This window comes from Piliocolobus tephrosceles, chromosome 15 (genome assembly GCF_002776525.5).
Source record: "Piliocolobus tephrosceles isolate RC106 chromosome 15, ASM277652v3, whole genome shotgun sequence".
Lineage (NCBI taxonomy): Eukaryota > Metazoa > Chordata > Mammalia > Primates > Cercopithecidae > Piliocolobus > Piliocolobus tephrosceles.
Window position 1 is genome coordinate 98,485,080 of NC_045448.1, and position 22,051 is coordinate 98,507,130.

At 44.4% G+C, this 22,051-nt stretch overlaps 1 protein-coding gene across 7 annotated transcripts in view; it reads left to right on the plus strand.

The window, feature by feature from the left end:
- The window catches only part of UXS1 (UDP-glucuronate decarboxylase 1), a 93,746-nt gene that overhangs the window by 15,530 nt on the left and 56,165 nt on the right, over positions 1 to 22,051 (plus strand). For 2 of the 7 annotated variants that reach the window (XM_023211300.1, XM_023211298.2), the window contains exons 2-5: positions 12,122 to 12,149; positions 13,420 to 13,468; positions 14,510 to 14,553; positions 20,092 to 20,152. In XM_023211300.1, coding sequence (XP_023067068.1) covers positions 12,122 to 12,149; positions 13,420 to 13,468; positions 14,510 to 14,553; positions 20,092 to 20,152 — 182 coding nt within the window. Of the gene's footprint in view, positions 1 to 12,121; positions 12,150 to 13,404; positions 13,469 to 14,509; positions 14,554 to 15,866; positions 19,316 to 20,091; positions 20,153 to 22,051 lie in introns of those variants that run through there. The other 5 variants (XM_023211299.1, XM_023211296.2, XM_023211303.1 and 2 more) reach the window with 4 other exon arrangements.

Consider the following 22,051-nt stretch of genomic DNA (forward strand, 5'->3'; position numbering starts at 1 on the left):
GCGGCCTGGTGATGCAGTGGCCAGGGCCCCCACGTGGCGGGCACACAGATGGGGGACACGTGGAAGAGCACGTTGTCAGCATCTGCCAACCACGATGGAAGAGCAGTGAAGAGGGAGAAGGGGCATCTAGAATTCAGTAGCGCCTGAGACGGAGGAGGTGCGTGCAGAGGAGTTCTTCTGGCATTTGACTCTGTTCTTTGTCTTACTAAAATGTGGAATGTCTTAAGAGGAACTGAGCAAGTGAGAACACGGGTGGGCACCTGGAGCAGAGGGTCTCGGATTTGGGCCACATAGCATCACCTGGAGCCTTGCTAAGGCCAGATGGCCGGGCCACACCCCAGAGTGTCTGCTTTGACAGCTATCCTACCCCAGGCTGCAATAACAAAATGCCACAGACTGGGTGGCTTATAAACAACAGAAATTTATTTCCCACAATTCTGGAGGCTGGGAAGTCCAAGATGAAGGCCCCAGCAGATTCAGTGTCTGGTGAGGGTCCACTCCCTGGTTCAGAGATGGCGCCTTCTCACAGTGTCCTCACATGGCAAAGGGGTGAGGGCGCTCTCCGGGGTCCCTCTTAAGAGGGCACTGACCCCATTCATGAGAGCTCTGCTTTCCCAACTCAGTCACCACCCACAGTCCTCACCTCGGAATGCCAATATATTGGGGGTTAGAATTTCAACATGTGAATTTGAAGGAGACATAAATATTCAGACAGGAGCCCTGCCTGGCACCTGAGAATCCGCATCTCCAGCAAGTTCTCAGATGAGGCTGCTGGTGCAGTTCAGGAACAAGGAACACACTTTGCATAGCTCTGGTCTGAACAGGCGTTTGTGCTGTTCTCCCTTAGAGGATTCCCTGTGGAAGTGAATTTCTTTTATCCAGGTATTTTATTCTAAAATAAACAAATATATACATGTATAGCTTTAAAAATGCATGTAGCTAGGCCAGGCTTGATGGCTTATGTCTATAATCCCATCACTTTGGGAGGCCGAGGCAGGTGGATCACCTGAGGTCTGGAGTTCAGGACCAGCCTGACCAACATGGTGAAGTCCCGTCTCTACTAAAAATACAAAAATTAGCCAGGTGTGGTAGCATGCACCTGTAATCGCAGCTACTCAGGAGGCGAGACAGGAGAATCGCTTGAACCCAGGCAGTGGAGGTTACAGTGAGCCAGATCGTGCCACTTCGTTCCAGCCTGGGTGTCAGAGTGAGACTCCAGCTCAAAAAAAAAAAAAAAAAAAAAAAAATGCATGTAGCTTTAAAAAGCAAAAACATTGACCCTGCAGTGTGTATTATCCTCTAAGTTGTCCTTTTTACTTAATGTTGACATTTTATGTGGAAAGACTTTTAAAAGGTGCAGGTATCATCTGCAAAACCCATACTTTTAACCACCTTTTTAAAAAAGTGGTATCTTGGGGCAGATTTCTTCCCCTGGGCATATTGGTAGAATTTTATTAGGTAAGCCTACGGGAAGGTGTGCATCACAAACAAGGGTTTTATAGCCGGATTTCAGAGCCTACCATCTGGGGTTGCAGAGGGCTGCTCTTTTCCTGCTTCTGGAGGCAACTAATTGGAGTTCTGGCTTCCTGGAGGGCTGAGAGCAGGGCGAGGACCACAGGGAGGTCTGATAAGCAAGTGCTCTCCGCTTTAGGCTCGGAGCATGCCAGTTGCTAGAGCCTGCTGAGGTACCCCAAATTGCCTTTTTATTTGGGCCACTTTTCATCCCGTGTAACCACTTAGGATGATTGCAGGCCTGGAAGGCTGAGGGCGGCGGCGGCAAAGGCTACTCTAGTCTGGACATGCTTCAGGAAGTTTAGGGCTAAGGCTCCTTCAGGTTCAGGAGTAGGCATGGTTTCCTGTTCGGCAACTGCCGCTCTTTGGTCTGTCATGATGCCTGACCTTTGAGCACCTCATTCTTTTGGTAGGAACTAGCAACTGCGAAGCCCCCTCAGCCCAGGGACACATCCCCCTTTCTTACTCGAAGAATTAAACACAGAGCCGTATCTTCTGATTTGGACCTTCTGGTCAGCTTAAGCCAAACTCTGAATGCTTCTCTCCTTAGAAGAATGATGCATATTCTTACCTGCTTTAAGAAAACATTTCAGTTGTGCCACCTCAGGGTTTATCCAAGGCAAGTCAAAGATTTGCCCTTTTCCAGAGAGCTAGGATGATTGGGGTTCTTCGGAGGTGAGTAAGGATGCATCTTTCCTATGTACACTTGTTTTGTTCAGATGGGAGGTGGGAGGACTGCGGTCAGGTGGGGAGCAGCCTGGGTTGGGAGGATTGGGATCAGAATTTTCCGAAGATTCAGACTTGGCCCTTGACTTCTACCCAGGTGGACCAGTCTCGATGCAAAGCTGCGCTTTTGACTGGAGGAGGGGGCAGATACACTTGGTAGGGTATGCTGTGGGTGAGGAGGGGTTTAGCCTTATATTTGGCTTGATTTGAGGGCTGTGACCTGGGCCTATGAGCATCAGTAGATTAAAGGTGGTGACAGGTCTGGCTCTGTTTTGGTTGTGGTTATATTTCACTGCTTAACCAACCACTTTAAAACATAGTGGCAGAAAACAGTTACCATTGTATTTATACCCATGGGTTTGATGGGTCAGAAATTTGAGATGGGGATGGCTCTTCTTCCTTTCGTGATGCCTGGGACCACACCCAGGTTAGAGCATCCATTTGCAGGCGGCTTCTTCACTGGCAGGTCTGGCCCTTGAGGACAGTCTCAGGCTTGGCTGTTAGAGTGCCCACAGGCAACCTGTCCGGCCTCAGGTGGTCACACTTCATGCATGGTGGTTCAGGGCTCTGAGACTGAGTGTCTTAGCAAATGTGGCGGAAGCACTGGCCATCTGTGATCATCTAAAGACATCGTATAGTGTATCTTCTGCTCTTCCCTGTGGTCCAAGCAGCCCAAGACCCCCAGACTTAAAAGAAGGACATAGAGACACTCCTCCTGTCCCCCCATGCAAGGTGTGCCAGATAATTTTTGGACAGGTTTTAGAAGTGTCACTTTGGAGTCTCCCTTTGGGTATAAAGACTCCATGTAGCTTCGCTGCAAGCACTTGGCAGACAAACTGTTTTACAACTCAGATGAAGCTTTTTGATACAGCTCACATGTTCAGAAAAACTTGAGAGGAACAGCAAACAGTCCAGCATCGGAATGCATGCAGCAGCAGCATTCTGGAACTTTCTCTGCCAATACTACTTTCAGTGTGCTCAAGGTGCCCTCTGTTTGTTCAAGATTTCCAGTTTGAACGCCTCTCTACATTAAAGTGTTCCTGCTCTGAGCACTGGAAGGTTGGAAATCACTATTCGTCTCCTGAAATGGGGGGCATCTTTCACATTCCAGGAGGCTTCACTGCCCCGCTGAGGATTTCGTGGAGGTTGATGTCACTCAGTTTTTGTTTGAGCATGTGCCACGTGGCATCGAGGATGGGGGGATTAGCTTAGGGGATGTGTTTGGAATTGAACAAGGCGCCTTTATTCCGTGCAGATGGGAAGGAATCTGGAGCCCTTGACAGGTCATGCAGGCCTTGGACTGAGGCCTCACTTTTGGAAGGGTGGCCCGGGGTGGGTGGGCACTAGCTGTGTGGCCTCGAGCAAGTTACAGGCTACCTCTTGGGGCCTGTCTTCCGCTGTGGGATGGTGGTGATACCATGACTTTGTGATTAGAACCAACATAAAAGGCCCACGTGGAGTAGGTGCTCAGTAAGCAGCAATGATGCCGGCATTGCCACTGTTACTGGGCACGTGCCTTGGTTCTGTTACAAGGCCCTCCCCAGGGCTGTGGCCTCTCACCATGTGCACCCCACACAGGCCCTGGGTTGCACCTCTGGCTGGTGCGGGCCTTCAAGCCCCAGGCCTCAGGTTCTGTTTGCCTGTGAGACGTCTTCATGTGGTTTGCTACAGGATGCCCTGAGCTAAGTGTGTGCTTATCTCAGACCAGCCTCCCCTGCCCCAGCTGGAGCTCTTATCTTGTGACATTACTGTCCTCACCCTCAGGACCTGTGGGCTCTGCCTTCTGCATTATTTACTTACTCTCTGTTCAACTCCTCCCTCACCCATTTGTCTCTCACACCTCTGCTTCCAGATTCGCTCAGGCTGCGGCACCTCACTGTCTCTCACGCTCCGAACAGCTGTTCATTGCCTGCTGTCCAGAGCCCAGCTTTCTTGGAATAATATAAAAGGAAACACAACGGTGCCCATATTTGGTTCATAAACAGAATCTCCTGGGGCTTGTTAGGAAAACAACTATCCTGCCCATCTTGACCTTGTTGCTGCATCTTCCCTTCCCCAGGGGCCTCTGCTGGCATTGCCGCCCCCGCCCCTCCCTCTTCCTCCACGAGAATCTCCTTCTTGGTCTGGGAGTCTTCCCATTTATGAGTATGTGGCTCACAGGCATCTTCACGCCACTGCCCAGGACTTGGGTGACTGCAGCCTTTACTTCTCCACCGTGCTTTATATATAGGTGGCTGCTGGTCATTTTCCTTCAAGGACAAGAACTCCCTGGACTGGAATCACCCTAGTCCTTCTGGTATCCCTTAGAGCAAAGGTCAGCAAACTGTGGCCCATGAGTCATATCCAGCCCACTGCTAGTTTTTGTAAGACCTAAGAGCTGGAAAGTTTTCACAGGTTTTAAATGGTTGAAAAAAGTCAAAAAGAATACTAGTTCACAGCGCCTGAAAATTACATCAATGCAACTTCTGTGTCCTTCAGTACAGTTGTGTGGGAGCACAGCCATGCTTTTACAAATTATCTTTGGTTGTGCTCACGCTCCAGTGGTAGAGTTGAGTAGCTGGGATGGAGATGTCCCACAAAACTGCAATATTTGCTATTCTGGCTCTTTTAATAGAGTTTTGTGGGTTTGTAATTTTTTTTTTTTTTTTTTGAGACAAGGTCTCACTTTGTTGCCTAGGCTGGGGTGCAGTGGTGTAATTATGGCTCACTGCAGCTTCAATCTCCTGGGCGATTCTCCCACCTCAGCTTCCTGAGTCACTGGGACCACAGGTGTGTGCCACCATGCCCAACTAATTTCTGTAGTTTTTTTGTAGAGACAGGATTTTACCATGTTGCTCATGCTGGTCTCCAACTCCTGGGCTAAAGCAGTCTACACTCCCAAAGTGCTGGAATTACAGGCCTCACCACCACACCCAGCCTACAGTTTTCTGACTGCTGTCCTAGAGTAGCAATTCCCAGTCATTTGGGGGAGCTTTTTAGTCATTCTTTCAGCAAAGATTGAGTGAGTACATATTATGTTCATCTGTCTCAGTACCCTGGGTAACAGCACTGAGCAAACCAAAATTGGTGCTCCTGTGGAGCTTACATTTTTTTGTTGGGCACAAACAGGCAATAAACATAGACATAGATAAATAGGTGTATTGGCTGGTGATAAGTGCTGTGAAGAAAAAGAAAGGCTAAGTGGGCTGTTGGTGGGGGTGCTCTTACAGATAGATTGGTCAGAAGACCTCTTTGATAAGGTAACTTTTGAGCTGAGCCCTTGGATGAACTGGGAGAGGCAGGGAGGAAGGGGGAAAGGTGAAGAGGCAGTTGGGAGAAGTGTAAGTGCAAAGGCCCTGAGGCAGGCGATGGGGCAAGTCTGAGAAATGATGAGGCAGGTGGCCTGAGCCTGGACTCTGAACATTCAGAGAGGTGGGCAATAGGTGGTGGCAGCAGGTCCCCAGATCCCTTAGGGTAGAGGTCCTCTTCCCTCGCCAGGGGTCACAGTCACCTGGGATTCTTAAAAAATACAGCTGCTGGAGGCCTCCGCAGAGATTCTGATTCAGCAGGTCTGAAGTACAGACCTGTGGCCTGGAAGGTCCTGAATTTTATTGGTTGAGACTGGAGAATCCGATCCACATTGCCTCACCCCCCGGCCCCATCTCCGTCAGTGTTGGGGCTTGCAGAGCCTTTGCAATGCTAAAAGGCAGTGTGGATTGCCTTTTAGCATTGGCTACTGGACCTCACACATTGCTTGGCTCTTAGAAGATACTGAAATAAATGTTGAAATTTTTAAAAAGAGACCTGCATTTGCCCTGTGACTGATGGCCTCTGTTACTATTATTTTGGGGCATGCCTTTTCTTTCTCTGTGCATGCTTCAGTCTAAAGGCCTAGGTCTCAATAAAGGGATAAGTTCTCCAGCATCTAGCCAGTGGGGGCTGATCCACCTTTTACTGCAGGAAGTGGGGGCATGCTGTTTCCTGTAGTCTGAGGTGGACCCCCCCACTGTCTGTCACCCAGCCAGGCCTTTGGGAAGACTTCTCCGTGCCCTCTCTGCGGATCCTCCCCATACTTGCTGCGTTTCCATCACAGACCCCACATCACCTACTGGACAGTAAAGCAATGTGTGCAGGAGCTTAACTTGTGCATCTGCAAGCACTGAGTTTGTTGAATGAATGGGGGATGGGTGAACAAGGAAGGATTTTAGGAAATGTTGGAAGGAAGGCAAAGCCTGCGTGAGGTCCCCACAGCCGAGGGGTGCCTGATTTCACTGAGCATCCAGCAAGCTGCTGTAAAGAAGGGCGTGCCTTACATACAGTGTTACATAGATAATGTAGGGTAGGAGAGCTGTCTCCCTAAATCACACTTCCTTCCTGTGACTTAGTGTACAAGTACGTATGCTTTCCAGTTTAAAATAGTGATTGGAATGACTCAGAAAAACATGCTAAAGCATACTGTAGCCATTTAAAATGGACAGGTATAAAACGGAAATGGTGATTTTGCTTGATCCAGCCTTGTAACATTACTTGAAATAGGACCATTGAAATTGCTACCCAGATCTGGATTCCTGATGAAGAATCTACTTTGTGTGTGGCCTGGCATTCAGGGACTCAGGCTGTATCTCTATTCTAAAACAAATGTGCCTCTTAAAATCCTGGGCTTTGATGGATTTTGAATTGGTGGTTTTTAATTCGTTTGGGGTCTTGAATTCATTGGCGGACCTTGACCTGTGAACACACAGTTTCATGTGTGCTTTCACATGAGACTCCGCTCTAGTCTTCCTGAAACCCATTCAGGGATCCGTGGAGACCCACAAGACTTCAGATTGGGAGACTGTTCTAAAAGGATTGATCTCATGATAGCTGATGACTGTTTAAGAAATCAAGTTAGACTCAGATTATGAAAGTGTTAGGTTAGCATTTTAAGTTTTTCTTTGTTGGAAAAGGACACTCATTTAAAATACTTACTTTTCTTAATATTGATTCCTCATACTATATAAATGGGTTTAATTCAGTTCAAATATTTGTAGAATGCATCTGTTAGTAATGCCCAGCGATCTGTTTGAAGCACCGTAAGGTGGGTCAAAATAACTCAAGCAGGTTGCAAAAACTTAAAAGCAACATTACTTTAAAGTAATGTTTAACTTTTAAGGTCTATGCCCTGCAACCTTTCAGGCTACTCTGCACAAAACTACACAAAACTAAGGCTCCATAATTGTTGGAAATTGCTTGTGTCTTTCCATTTGGAATCTATGCAGTAATGTGGGGGTTTGTCCTGCTTTGCCGTGTGTGTGTGTCTGTTCTTTGGTCTGGGCTGGGTATTGGATTCTGTCTGAAGTAAAGCAGGTAGAGCTTTTGATAATTTGAAAGGAGACCAGAACACTTGACATAAAAACATTGTAAACATCAATTGGTTATAGCGCGTCTGAAGATAAAAAGTGATAAGCAAGGGATAAATGTTGTAAGAGAAGGGAAAAATTACTTGGCATGCATTCAGCTAATTTTAGTGCTTGGACCACGTATGCCTGGTGTAGCAAATGTAGATATGAAAACACCTCATCTTGCAGAGAGACCCACCTGTAAGGTACCAATTAGAACAAAACATGTAGCAGGCCTTGGCCACACAGCAGGGCCCCCAGTGTCTCCTGGAGCAGGAGGGATGACTGAAGATGCTTTCTGGAGAATAAAATCTCAGATGAGTCTTGGAGGTGCAAGTGCCCAGGACACCACCTGTAGACGAGCTGAAGGGTTGGGGACAGCAGGTGGTTTAGGGAGGGTGGAGAGTCCCATGCAGGGTGCTGCTTGCAGGGGGCTGCTCTGGGGGTCTGAGTGGCGAAGTGTGGAGGTCTGAGTGGGGAAGGAAGGGATTCATGAAGCCTCCTTTGCAGCGTGAATCAGGAGGTGCAGCTGGGGAGGAGAGGGCATGTCTCCAGGTACGTCTCCAGCCTCCAGGGTCAGTGGAAGAAGTCTGAGACCCAGAAGTGGATCTGGTCCTTATCTGCTTACATCATTCTTACCCATTTATGAAGGGTGGTAAAGCTTTGGCTGTGGCTTGGGCATCATTCGCCAGGGCTGATCCTGGGCAGCATGGGCATCAACCTGCTTCCCCAGGAAGAGATAATTAAGGAGAATCAGCGGGCAAGGGGAAAGGGCTCAGGACATCAAGGTCAAGGAAACCGAAGGTGTCTGGGATGGGTGGCAGCCTTCACTGCTTTGAAATGAACTGAGAATAGAAGGATTGAGATATTTCTGTGAAATCAACTTTTTTTTCCCCCCCAAGACAGGGGGAAAAAAAAACGTTTGTCACCCAGGCTGGAGTGCAGTGGTGCTGTCTCAGCTCACTGCAACCTCGACCTCCTGGGCTCAAGTGATCTTTCTGCTTCTGCGCCACACCCTCCCCCCCACCCCCCCCCCCCCCCCCCCCCCACCGCTGCCCCGCCGCCGCACCCATGTAGCTGGGATTACAGGCACGGGCCACCGCCCCTGGCTAATTTTTTGAGATGGGGTTTTCACCAATTTGCACAGGCCGGCCTCAAACTCCAGAGCTCAAGCGATCTGCCTGCCTTGGCCTCCCAAAGTATTAGGATTACAGGCATGAGCCACCGCACCAGCCTGAAATCAACGTTTTAAACTGACTCGAAAAAAGGTTTGAAAGAAAAACTGAAAAAGCAAATAACCATGAAATGATTTGAAAAGTCTGCCAAAAGGTGCCCAGAAGGCAATAAGAGAATGGATGCTTCCATAACATGGAATACTGTTTTCAGTAAGAAAGGGATTACTTTGTCTACTTCGATAAGCAGCTTCATCCTACAGCCAAAATGAGACAGTACACTTATTTGAGATATATAGCACAGTAAAGAAAAGTGCACATGGGTTGGGCAACTGGTGGCTCACAGGTGATCTTTGTGGACTCTGGTGGCAGCAGTGCCTGGAGTCCGAGCTGAGGACTGACCCAGGTGTTCACCAGGTGTCTAGAAAGAGGCAAGAACAGGACAACAAGGACATGGAGTTTAGTAAGGGTTAAATTCTCTTCCCTCCTTTTTTAAAAGTAAGTAAACACTTAACCACAAGGAAAATTAAACAGTTACTCATGTCACCATTTAAACTCAGTATTTTGGAAATTTCACAGTCTTTTTTTTCCCCAATGCATTTTATAGAAGTGAGAGTCACACTGTATATATATTTTTTCGTCTGGTACTGTCATAACTGCATCATGTTACAATGTAGTTCCTTAGTCATACTTAATGGCTTTCTGATTTCATCAAATGGCTGTATGACAATTTATACAGCAGTTCTCTAATTGTGGGATATTTTGGTTTATTCCTTTTTTGTGTGTGTGATTATAAATTGGTGTGTGATTATAAATTGGTGAGGGCACTTTTCCTGTATGTTTACTGATTTCCTGAGAATAAGATAAAAGCAAAATCACGTGGTCCAAAGGTATAAGTGTTACAGGAAAGGGGTCCCGATCCGGACCCCAAGAAAGGGTTCTTGGATCTTGCACAAGAAAGAATTCAGGGTGAGTCCTTGAAGTGAAAGCAAGTTTATTAATAAAATGAAGGATTAAAAGAATGGCTCCTCTATAGAGAGGGCAGTTCTGAGGGCTGCTGGTTGCCCATTTTTATGATTATTTCTTGATGAAACGCTAAGCAAGGGGTGGATTATTCACACCTCCTCTTTTTAGCTCATATAGGTAACTTCCTGACGTTGTCTTGGCATTTGTAAATTGTCATGGCGCTGGTGTGAGTGGAGCAGCGAGAACAGCCAGAGGTCACTCGTGTGGCCATCTTGGTTTTGCTGGGTTTTAGTCAGCTTCTTTACTGCAACCTATTTTATCAGCAAGGTCTTTATGACCTGTATCTTTTTTTTTTTTTTTTCTTGAGATGGAGTTTCTTTCTTGTTGCCCAGGCTGGAGTGCAATGGCATGGTCTCGGCCCACTGTAACCTCCATTTCCAGGGCTCAAGTGATTCTCCTGCCTCAGCCTCCCAAGTAGCTGGGATTACAGGCATGTGCCACCACACCCAGCTAATTTTGTATTTTTAGTAGAGATGGGGTTTCACCATGTTGGTCAGGGTGGTCTTGAACTCTTGACCTCGGGTGATCTGCCTTCCGAAGTGCTGGGATTACAGGTGTGAGCCACTGTGCCCGGCGCATGCCTTAACAGTCTGGGAATGCAGCCTAGTAGGTCTCAGCCTCACTTTACCCAGCTTCTGTTCAAGATGGAGTTACTCTGGTTCCAATGCCCCTGACATAAGCAGTTTTTATTTTTTAATGAATAATGAATCTAGTTAATAGCTTTATTTTAATTTCTCCCTTTTCCCTGCTTTCTTGCCACTTTTATTTATTTGGTCATATATTGCTGTTTTTTTTTTTTTTTTTTTTTTAAATCAAGTTTCCTCCTCTGAAGAGAGATGTGCTTTTATGGAATTAGCGACATTCCCCTTCTTGAGAGTGGGAATTTCTTGTGGGGGTGCAGTTTGTATACGGCATCCTATTTGATGAGTAGCCATTAAACTCCTACTACACATAAGAGGATGGCAATGGGAAGATGCCTGGGGTGATGAGATCCTAACCTCAGGGCTTTCCCAAACTCACAAAATTAACAACCCTGGACTGGGAGGACGTTTGTGTTTACTCTCTCTGTACCTCCTTGGCGCCTGGAAGCACCTAAATGCACCTGGCACTTAGAAGGCCTTCAGTATCTGCTGAGTGGCCAAATGAGGGCCAAATAGGAGTGTGTACAAAATGTTAGGACCGCTTATCCTCAGAAAAGACTTCCATAGAAAGAATCCCCTGCTCAGTAACTTAAAGTGAGTGCTCATGGTCCAGTATACTGTTTTAAAGTCATCTGCTGTTGATTCAGGGCTGACTTACACACATTTACCGAAGGCCAGCTGTATACAGGCACAGGAGAGCCTGCCCACCAGGTGCCTAGAGTATAGAAGGGAGATGTGGTAAGTGCTGAGAAAGGATGCACTCCCGTTGAAGTTAAGCCACACTGCAGGCCACTGTTTAACCTCTCTGGGTTTGCTTTCATCATCATGGCAAGGGAGAGATTAGACTGAACCTTAGGACTTCTTTCAGACATGTGATTATTTGATTTTTGTGACTAGCTCTTCCTCAAACGAAGGTTGAGAACATACTGTTTATCAAAACACATGCATCCTTAGTTAGGTGTGGTGGTGCATGCCTGCATTCCCACTTACTCAGGAGGCTGAGGCGGGAAGATCGCTAGAGACCAGACTGGGCAATATAGGGAGATCTGTCACTTGGAAAAAAAAAAAAAGCTTCACATGCACTCTCAACTCCAGACCCCAAAAGAGGTATTCCAAAACCACGGGGATAGAGAGAAAAGAAAAACAGCTCAGAGCAGTATGGGCCATGTGAGGTATGCAGAATTTATCGAGCCACAGCGACATGAGCATGGAACTAAAGTCATGCCCTGCCATGCCCAGAGCCAGTTCTTTAAAGGCATTTTGTTTCTGCCCAGCTGCCTCACCCAATTATCTTTTTCCTGGAAATTTTGATACAAAAAACAATGTATAGCCAATCAGTAGCTTATGTTATTTTAATGTAAATTCTTGGTAACTTAGAAATTGCCTCTTCCTTTAAAAGCCCACTTGTCACTGCTGCTGATGGGAGCATATATTCAGGGCAACTTGAATCAATGTTCTTGGGTTGCAGTTCTCAAACTTGGCCTGAATAAAATCTGCCGATCCTGTTTTTACTTATTTTGTGGTAAGATTTAATTGTTTTGAAAACAAACTGTGCATTTAGTTGTCTTCGTGACATAAGTTGATTTTCTTTGTAAAATTTAAAATATTGGTTAAAATTTAAGATTCCATCCATTGGAATTCCTGAAAGTTGTGGACTTAAACATTGACTTTTTTCTTTCTCTTACAGCTGTTTGGGGCAACTTCGTTAATATGAGGTAATTGTTTTTAATTACTTGGGTACTGTGGTTGGATTTTATAGACACATTTCAGTTGGTACATATGTACCATGAATGTCATGGTTTAATTAAAAGTATATTTTAAAAACAAAACTGGGTTCTTGCTATTCACGTATCTGAGCTGTTTCTTTTCTCCTATCGGTATTCTCAAGGAATGCAGCTGATTTTAACAATTACCAAGTAAAGCCCACAAGTAAAGCAATGGTCAGCCACCCCTCTCTTCCCTTCTTATGTAGATAATAAAGGGTTGACCCTAGCTTATGTAAATTGTATTTCTGGGTGGCTTGAGCAAGAACACCGAGGGGCTTTTGCAAAGCCTTTTGAGAAGGGAGCTGTCTTCGGGAAGCCATGGCTGGCCCGTGACTCCAGGGGGCCAGCTAGTGGATATCGATGCAGAGACCACCTATTTAGTCCAGCGTTAGGCCTGTATGCATCGTGTGTGCTTCACAGGGCAGGAGGCACTCTTGTAAAAATAGAACCCTTGTGTTATCTCTTTACCAAATTAAACAAATAGCCTTTAAAAAAAATCAGCAGAAAGAAATAAGCATTTATTGTAAAAGCAAATTTGGTACTGTTAATCATCTGCCATGTAAAGGAAAATTTGCTCCCCTTGGTTATGTTGTGAGAATCACTGTTGTGATGATTAGGTTGGTATTGTAATGTAATGCGGCTGCACGTGTCTACCAGGGTAAAAGGTTACTATGCCCTCAGGAGACTTTACATGTGGAGTTGGGTTTTGCAAGGTGGGTGGGACAGTGTCGATTTGATTCCTACCACCAGGGCATGTATGTGTCTCCTGACAAAGGCTGCTGTGTATGACTAGGTGGGGTGCTCAGATCCCATTTAAAGGAGCTCTGTGGTTTTACTTAAAAGACTCCATTTTTGCATTAAATCCCCAGGAAAGCCCAGCAGGCACAAACATACACTCCTACAGACACACTTCCTGCTTCTAATTTAAAATCCTGTGTTGGATATAGCATAGCAGTGAGATTATTTTAGTTTAGTGGAAATAATCCATTAGGTAATACTGAGCATGTTCATAGATGGATATAAGGGGATTCCCTCCCTTTGGTTGTCTTTTCCTCTGGTGCATCCCTTCTGGAGGGAATTGTACATGTGACTGATAGTTGAGCCGGAGACAGAGGTGGTCTGCATCCTTTGGGTTATGTTAGGGTAAGTTATTCAGAAACAGTCTTGAAGTCACAAAGCCTTTCAGTTGATCTCAGTTTTATAGCTTTCTACTCAACAGGTCTATCCAGGAAAATGGTGAACTAAAAATTGAAAGCAAGATTGAAGAGGTTAGTCTTTTTTCTATTTTTGTATCTATTTTGTCTGTGTGCTTGTCAAGTTTGCTTCCTTTGCTTGTGCTGTCATTCTTACTGTGGCAGCTTGATGCTGTTCTGTGATTCTGAAACCATGTCTCAAAAAATTACTCCTTTATTTAAGAGGACATGCAATCTGTTACTATTGGTCCATTTTTGACGTATTAAAACAAGTTCTACCTCAAAGGCAAAATGGATTTAGACTTCTACATGACTTTTCAGGTAAGCGTTTTTTTGAGAAAGGGAAGTGATTGCCTTTGGGAGACAGAGATGAGTACCAGCATCCTCTCACTGGCACAGATGCTGAAAAGAAAAATGGCCACCAATCGGATGCTAGGCCAACAAATGTAAAGAGCGTCCACATGCGCAGATGGAGACGTCGCACACCCACCCAGCTGAAGGCTAGCACCTATGCTTGGTTATGCACTTCCTATTGAAATACATATAGATACAGCCAGACCACTGTAACATGGACTGTGGGGGAGAGGATGGGGGGTTACTTACTTTGGATCTGAAGCCAAATAAGGGAGTCCTGGGAAGCCCTTGGGTTGCTGTCTTTTTGCCTGAGTCCACAGTGTCTACAGACATGGATGTGGGTTGACTCACAGCCTGCAACTATGTGCTGCAGCTGGTAACATGAATATACACAGTAATTGCAGAAACAAGATGTTAAGCTTTTGTGGGCCATGCTTAGGGGATTCTTCCTAAAAAGAGATGGATAGTGTTGATCTATTTTTATGAACCTGAAACACCTTTTACATTCTTCCTAGTAAGATGGGTGAGCACATCCATTAATTGTCTCAGAAACTGAGGCGTTTATGGAGTAAGAGTTCAAATCGACAGTTTATCTGTTCAGTTCTAGCATTGTGATGCAAGTGGTGTATCGTAATTTCAAACGGGAAGTTAATTTGTAGAAGAAATTAAAACCTGTTTTGCCTTATCTGAAACATCAGAATGGTGTGAAAGGAGTTGAGAACTGCGTTTTTGCTTTGAAACTGATTTTTGTTATTGTTCTAGATGGTTGAACCACTAAGAGAGAAAATCAGAGATTTAGAAAAAAGGTATGTGTACTTTTTGTCTTAAGGTCAATAGTTAAAATAAGTTTGTCTCAATTGAATAATTAATTCTCAGTTTGTTTTCTCCAAACTCTACCAACCTAAATAAATGTCTCCATATGCATTTCCCCCGCTTTGAGTCTAATACCCAGATAGAACATTGGGAGAAGAGTCAATCTAGATGTGTTAAGATCTTCCTTGTTCAAACTCTGAATGTCTGAATTTCTGCAAATTTATTACATAGAAATTGAGGCCAGGCCTCACATTTTCCTTTAACTTCTGCATATATTGATCAGTTGGCTAGAATTCCAAAACAGGAGGACAGTCCTGTGGGCCTAAAACATAGTACCATATGCAAACACCACAAAATAAGAATGTGGAGCCTGTGGTGTGTCATGTGTAGTCATGTAGCTGCTTTTGTCACCAAAGTTCATGAGGTTTCCAGAATTTAGTCCAGGTGAAGTGGGGGAAAGAATTAATGGAATATGATAGAAACATTTATTTGAGTCAGATTCCAGAGAGAACCTCTCTTCACCCTTTGGGACACTATTGCCCTCAGGTTCTCTCTCAGGCACTCCCAAGGCCGCTGAGTCTCAGGCTCCGGGACTTTCCTCTTGCGTGTACTGTATTCGGAAAACATTGTCTGGAGTAGCAGTTGAGTCTTTAGACATTTTAAAAAGAAAAATGACAGCATTTATTAAAGTTGATGTGATTTTTTTCCCCTTTCTTGGGATGAGTTTGGATGATGTGTGTCAGCATTGAGTGAGCCTTTTATCGAGTCCAGAACAAAAATGAAGAAATGAAGAGCAGTTTTTCTTTGATTTTCATTAAATGATCAAAGGGAAATACGATTGGAGAAGCATCATTAAACAAAATGTGTCATTCACTTTCTTATCCTCAACTGAGCAGTCAAGCAAACTGTTAATTTCAGCACTTACCAGAACAAAAGTTGTCAGTAATTTTTAACAGATTCCCTTAGTAATATAAGATTGCTACTTGTACTTTAAATTTTTTTTGCTGTGATTTTGTGCTTCAGTTATACAGCTTGTAATATTTCCTTGGATGGGAGCCAGAAAATCTGCCTTTGATAAGACAGCAGAATTGAGAGATTTTAATTGAAGCTTTTTTTTTTTTTAGAAAAATTGGAACGATAAGAAATAACCTAACACACGTTTTATATATTAGTCAAAAAAAAAAAAAACCAAATTGTCCACCAGTGATTATTTTCTTTAGATGATAGTATTCATTTATGAAAAGAAAAGTGTCTCAATTTGATAACTTCCCTAAGGCAATAGCTTACGAACAAGAGCTCTCAACATGTGAGGATTACACAATCTCTTTGATACCTTTGTGATGTTTTTTTGAGTGTGTGCTTTTAAACCGGACAGAGAAGCACAAATAAGAATTTGATCCTAAGAATTTACTAACACTTTATTCTTGTCAACCTGTGAGACCACCTTGAAAATAGGGGCAGAGGGCAAACATTTGCCTCTGGGGCTGCTTGCAGGTGATTCATTCTGGAATGGTTCCGTCCTTCAGGTTGGTCAGCAGGTCCGGCGATCCACATGCCTGCACTACTGTGTCAGAAGGTCAAGCGCAGGCCTGGCTAAAAAAGCGTGACGATAGAAGTTGATGGAACTCCGTCTAGCTTTACTTTTCCTAAGTGTGTGATAAAGATGATCAAACTACCATCTCGACACTGACAATATAAGAATGTGACTGGAAATAGATTTACTTGATGTGCTTGTCACTTTAATCAAAGTGGCCCCCAAGAACTAAAGATATTTTTGGAAGTTACAGGTTATATTTATACAGGGAAAGAAAGAAGACAGTGTCGTTCTAGAATCCTGAGTAAATGGATTGTATGTGGGCTTTTTCTCTTTTCTCACACTCCCATTGCTCAATACTTTGATTATATGCCATTTGTTTAATTTTAACTCTGTATCTTTAAATGTTCTTTGAATAGATGGCAAATGATGATAATTTAAATTCTAAGTAAGAATACTACTTACTGGTTAAACAGTAAGTTTTATCTACAATGGCATAAAACATGAATAATTAGTAAAGTATTCATTTGGGACTGTAAGAAAAGATTTGTTACCTAGTTCATCGCTCATTCTGCCTCTGCTTGCTGGTTTCTCTCTCGCTCAGGAATGCAGGCCTCATGCCTCTGCCGCGTTTTGCTGCTTAACCCCTAGTGCCTAGTGTAGAACGGTGCTTAATGGAAAGTTCCCAAATAAGAGGATGAGCCAGTACACTGGGTAGAATTTTCACCTGCTACAGGTCTTTAAGAAGCCTTGTGGGCCAGGCACGGTGTAATACCAGCACTTTGGAAGCCTCGGCAGGCTGGTGGCTGGAGCCCAGGAGTTCGAGCCCAGCCTGGGCAACATAAGGAAACCTCATCTCTACAAAAAATACCAGGCTGCAGTGAGCTGTGATGATGCCGCTATACTCCATCTGGGGCGACAGAGTGTGAGACCTTGTCTCAAAAAAAGAAAAAAAAAAAAAGGCCTTGTGCCCCTGCCCAGCCCTGGGTCAGCAGGTGCTTGGGAGCACCAGGCAGCTGGCTCAGCATGTGGCCCAGCCAACAGCATCCACATGGTCACTGCACTCTGTCGGTCACTGCACTCCGTCACCCATTACTGCAAGGAGGAAAACAGGATGACATGCATACTGAGGAGGACCCCACAGGCACCCTCCCCTTCCTGTTGCTTTCAGCTTTGTATGTGTGGCTTCTCACAGGAAGAAGTGAGGAGTATAAGATAGTTTTTTAAAAGTTTAATTACTTGAACGTATACATATGAAATCTAAAACTCGGTTGCTACGTTCTGAAGAGAAACAAAGCAAGAAACTCAACCATTTTTCGTCTTTTAAATTAAAGGTGTCAGCACGCTGCATTTGAAGTCATTTTTAGTCCATCTTAGGCCCGTCACTGCGTGTGTCAGGCAACCATGCCTTTGCTTCAGTTCGATTTCTTTGAAGTGCATTTCCTGTAATAAAACGGTTTGGCCGTTTCCTCTTGGTATAAGTAGCACACCACATTTCATTTTAAGCTTTCAGATAGGGACTATTCTAAGCTGACAGCTTGGATTAACATTTGTTTCCGTGGCCCCAGATGCACACTCCACAGTCCTGCGCCTCCGCTCCTCACTGAATTGGTTTCTCTCCCTGCACCTCGTTTTCCTGTATGTAGCTATACTCCCATTCCCACGCGGTCCTGACTCTAAAATCATATACACAGTAGAGAAGGAGCCCTGAAGGTGAGTGAGGGGAAGTTACGAGTGAGAGACGGCACCGGCATTTTCACAACGCAGTCCGGAGGAGCCACGGTGCTTGTGAGCAGTCGTGGGAAGGAAAGAGGGTCTCAGCTGTGCCACGGCGCTGGGTGTGCCGCTCGGGGATTGAGGCTGAAGACCTGGATCTCGTGAGCTCAGAGAAATGCGGACAATTGGACCGGTGTGAGAGGCGCACACAGATAACTCTGAGATTTACAGTGCCGCCCCCCAGCTGAGTTGGTGAGGGAAGAGACGTAATGACAAGAAGTGTTCTTTGGCAAACGAGACATCTGTGCTGCTCCCGCCAGTGTAACAGCATCGCTCCTGACTGAAGGCAGAACTTGCACCTGCTCCCCGGCTACATGGATAACATTCCTGAGGCCCTTCCTATGGGCGGCAAGTACTAAAGACACTCGTGAGCTCACAAGGGGAACCCTAGAGTTCCCACCTGTGCCCTCAGACTCGCCCATCTGCTTTTGTAGTCTGCAAGGGGAACTTGAGCTTTTGAGACTCTGGAAGTTCTTAACGGGGGAATTCGTCTGCATTGTAATAGCCCTTTTACTCCAATTAAAGCTTGCTCCTGGCTTTCTGGAGATGAGAAACCCCTGCTTCAGGGACTTCTGTCTAATGACCCTTCATATTCCCTTCAGTTCAGCCACCATTAAGGAAGTGCATTCTGTATCTTATATTGCTGTGTCTGTGCTGGGGACAGGGCAGGGAGGGACCTGGCCCAACCTCTGCAATTAGTGTAATGACCATAAAGCTGATGTCTCCGATTTTATTTAAAGCACTTTTGTTCCTAACTGAATCACTTTAAAAATGAATATTTCGGCTCTGTGTTTATTCCCTCTCACTGGATGTTTTATATTCTCATCACACTGCCCCGCGCCTGGGACATCCGTGTGGGCTGGGGACCCATGGCACCTTAGGGCAGCAAGAGGGCATCAAAAGATAAGTGAGACTTAAGACGGAGTCAAAGCAGACCCACAGGGACAGAAGATGCTGATGCTCCATTGTTTTACCAGGGACGCTGGTCAGAAAGAGGATGCCGTGACTGTGAAAATTCCCGGAGCAGGAGACAAAGTTTCATTAATATCTTTTCTCACTCTTGCGGGGCGGTCCTCGCGCGTTGGGCCTGTGACTTCACGAAGCTGCTTTCTTCCACCTGGGCCCTGGTACAGTGCCTAGAGAATGCCATGGTTATAGTCTGGTGGGTTCTTCTTGCCCACTGCCCTGAGAAAACCAAGGCACTGAGAACAACAGGTGTCACAGCCAAGAAAGAGTTCCATCGCAGGGCCAGCCACCTGTGAGAATGGGAGCAGTTTCTCAGATCTGCCTCCCTGAGAACTCGGAGGCTTGGGTTTTTAAGGGTAGTTTGGTGGGCGGGGGCTGGGGAGCTGAAACAATGGATTGGGTGGATGTGAAATCATGGGAGTGTCGGAACTGTCTTCACACAGCTGAATCAGTTCATGGAAGCAGAGTCTGAGGACCAGGTGACATCTCTTCGTCTGTATGCCAAAATGCTAAATCTGAAAAATACCTCAAATACCGTTTATTTAGGATTCACAATAGTGATATTATCTGTTGTCGGAGAAGTACAAATCTTGCAACCTCTGTTTGAGTGACTCTGGGGCAGTAAGCAATATACAGATAAACAAGCTAAGCTGAGCAATGGCAGGTCGTTGTTTATGCTTATTCTTTAGCAAAGTTCAGACCCTACCATAACTCTAACCTCGGCTTAGGAATGTGGCTTCAATCTCGAAACAAGGAGGAGGGTCAGTTTTCCTTGCCTCGACGTTTAACTATAAATTCCTCTCCTAGTTATCTTGGCCTCTGCACTAAAATAAGCAAAAACAATAAAAACAAAAGTTTAGCCTGTGAGGTTAGAAGCAAGATGGAGCCAGTCATTACAATTTTGCAAAGGCAGTTTCACTGCCATCTTCCTTATGGTGTGGTTTTGTCTGGACTAGTAGAGGTAGTGCCTGTCCTGCTTTAGCAGCTGCTGGAAGCCTGTAGTTCCTTAAGCTTTCGCTTCTCAGAGATAGAATCTCAAGTCATGTCCTTAGCTTGATCCTAAACAAGGATCAGGTTAGATAGCTCTTGACCTCAAGTTAACCAGTGACTCCTTGGTTTCTCCAGCACTCATTCGAGAGTAGAGAGAAGGAGCAAACAATAACAGTCCCAAAACCTGACACATGCTTTGATGATAGAGAAAATATTCAAATGAGATGTTTGACTTTTTCCTTTTGAATCTCTTTATGTTATACAGCTTTACCCAGAAATACCCACCAGTAAAGTTTTTATCAGAAAAGGATCGGAAAAGAATTTTGGTAAGTTTGCATACCTTATTAGTATTTGTAATATTAAGAAACTTTCTTTTTTCATTGAGAGATAATTCACATATCATAGAATTCACGCTTCTCAAAGATACAATTCAGTGGCTTATAGTATGTCCACAGAGTTCGCACCGCATTCTGATTCCACAATATTTTCATCACCCCCAAAAGAAGTCCTGTACCCATTAGCAGTCACTTCCAGTTCCGAGCCCCCTCCTGCCAGCTGTGGAAAACCACTAAAACTACTTTCTATCTCTGTGAATCTGCCTTTTTTGAACATTTCATCTGAATGAAATAATGTGATATTTGGTCTGTCTTCAAGGCTCAGCTCTAGCATGAATTGTACTCTTCATTCCTTTCCATGGCTGTACAATACTCCATTGTATGGATGTACCACATACTGTTTCCCTGTTTCTCCATTGATGGGTATTTGGAGTTGTTTCCACCTGGAGGCTATCGTGAATAATGGTACTATGAATGCATGCGTGTAAGTTTTTGTGTGGACGTAGGATTTTCAGTTCTTTTAGGTATACTTAGGAGTGGGATTACTGGATTGTGTGGAAACCATGTGTTTATCTTTTTGAGGAAGTATGAAACTTGGGAGCTGTGGTTTTTAACCTTTTCTGGTTCACAGACCACTTTGATGAATACCCTGGAGGCTTCCTTGGCTAATAGTGCTCTTGTTAAACATCAGTATAAACTCACCAATGAAAGAAACCCTTTTAACTATTAGGTAACAAATTATGTCCAAAAATATTGCATGTTGCATTTTTTTAAAGTAACAGATTTGTTGAGATATGATTCACATACCATACAATTCCCCCTTAAAATGTATAATTCAGTAGTTTGTAATGTATTCACAGAGTTGTACAACCATTACCACATCCAATTTTAGAACCCCCTAAGGAAAGCCTATACCCATTAGCAGTCACTCTCCATTTTCCCCTAAGGCCTTCCACACCCCAATCCCTAGGCAACCATTAATCTGTTTTCTGTCCATGTAGATTTGCCAATTCTGAGTATTTTAGATAGATGGGGTAATGCAATATTTGCCTTTTGTGACCAGCTTTTCTCACTTAGCATGTTTTCAGGTTTCATTCATGTGGTAGCTTGTATCAGTAGTTAATATATTTTTATTACCAAATAATCCATTATGTGAATATACCACATTTTTTTTTATACAGTAGGACCTCCATATCTATGGATTCAGCTAACCATGAATTGAAAATGTAGTTAGGCCCACAGTGGTTATGTCTGTACTGAATATGTACAGACTTTTTTTCTTGTTATTATTCCCTAAATAATACAGTATAACATTTTTTCATAACGTTTACATTGTATTAGGTATTATAATTATCTAGAGATGATTTAAAGTATACAGGAGGATGTGTGTGGGTTACATGCAAATACTACACTATTTTATATGTGGAACCTGAGCATCTTTGCATTTAGGTATGAGGGGTGGGGTGTGACCCTGGAACCAATTCCCTGTGGATACTGAGGGATGACTGTACATTTGTTATATGTGTCATAGGGTGACTGTTTAACCTTTCGAGGAACTGCTGTGTTTACCAGAGCAGCTGCACCATCGTACATTTCCACCAGCAGTATATGAGGGTTCCAGTTTCTCCACATCCTCAACACCACTTCTTATTGTCTGTCTTTTTCATTGTAGCCTTTCTACTGGGTGTGAAGTGATATCTTTTTGTGGTTTGAATTTGCATTTCTCTGATAGCTCATGGTGTTGAGCATCTTTTTGTGTGCTTACTGGTCATTTCTGTATCTTCTTTGGAGAATTTCTATTAAATACTTACCTTATTCTTTAATTGGGTTATTTTTCTTTTCATTATTGAATTGAGTTCTTTATATATTCTTGATTCAAGTTTCTTATCA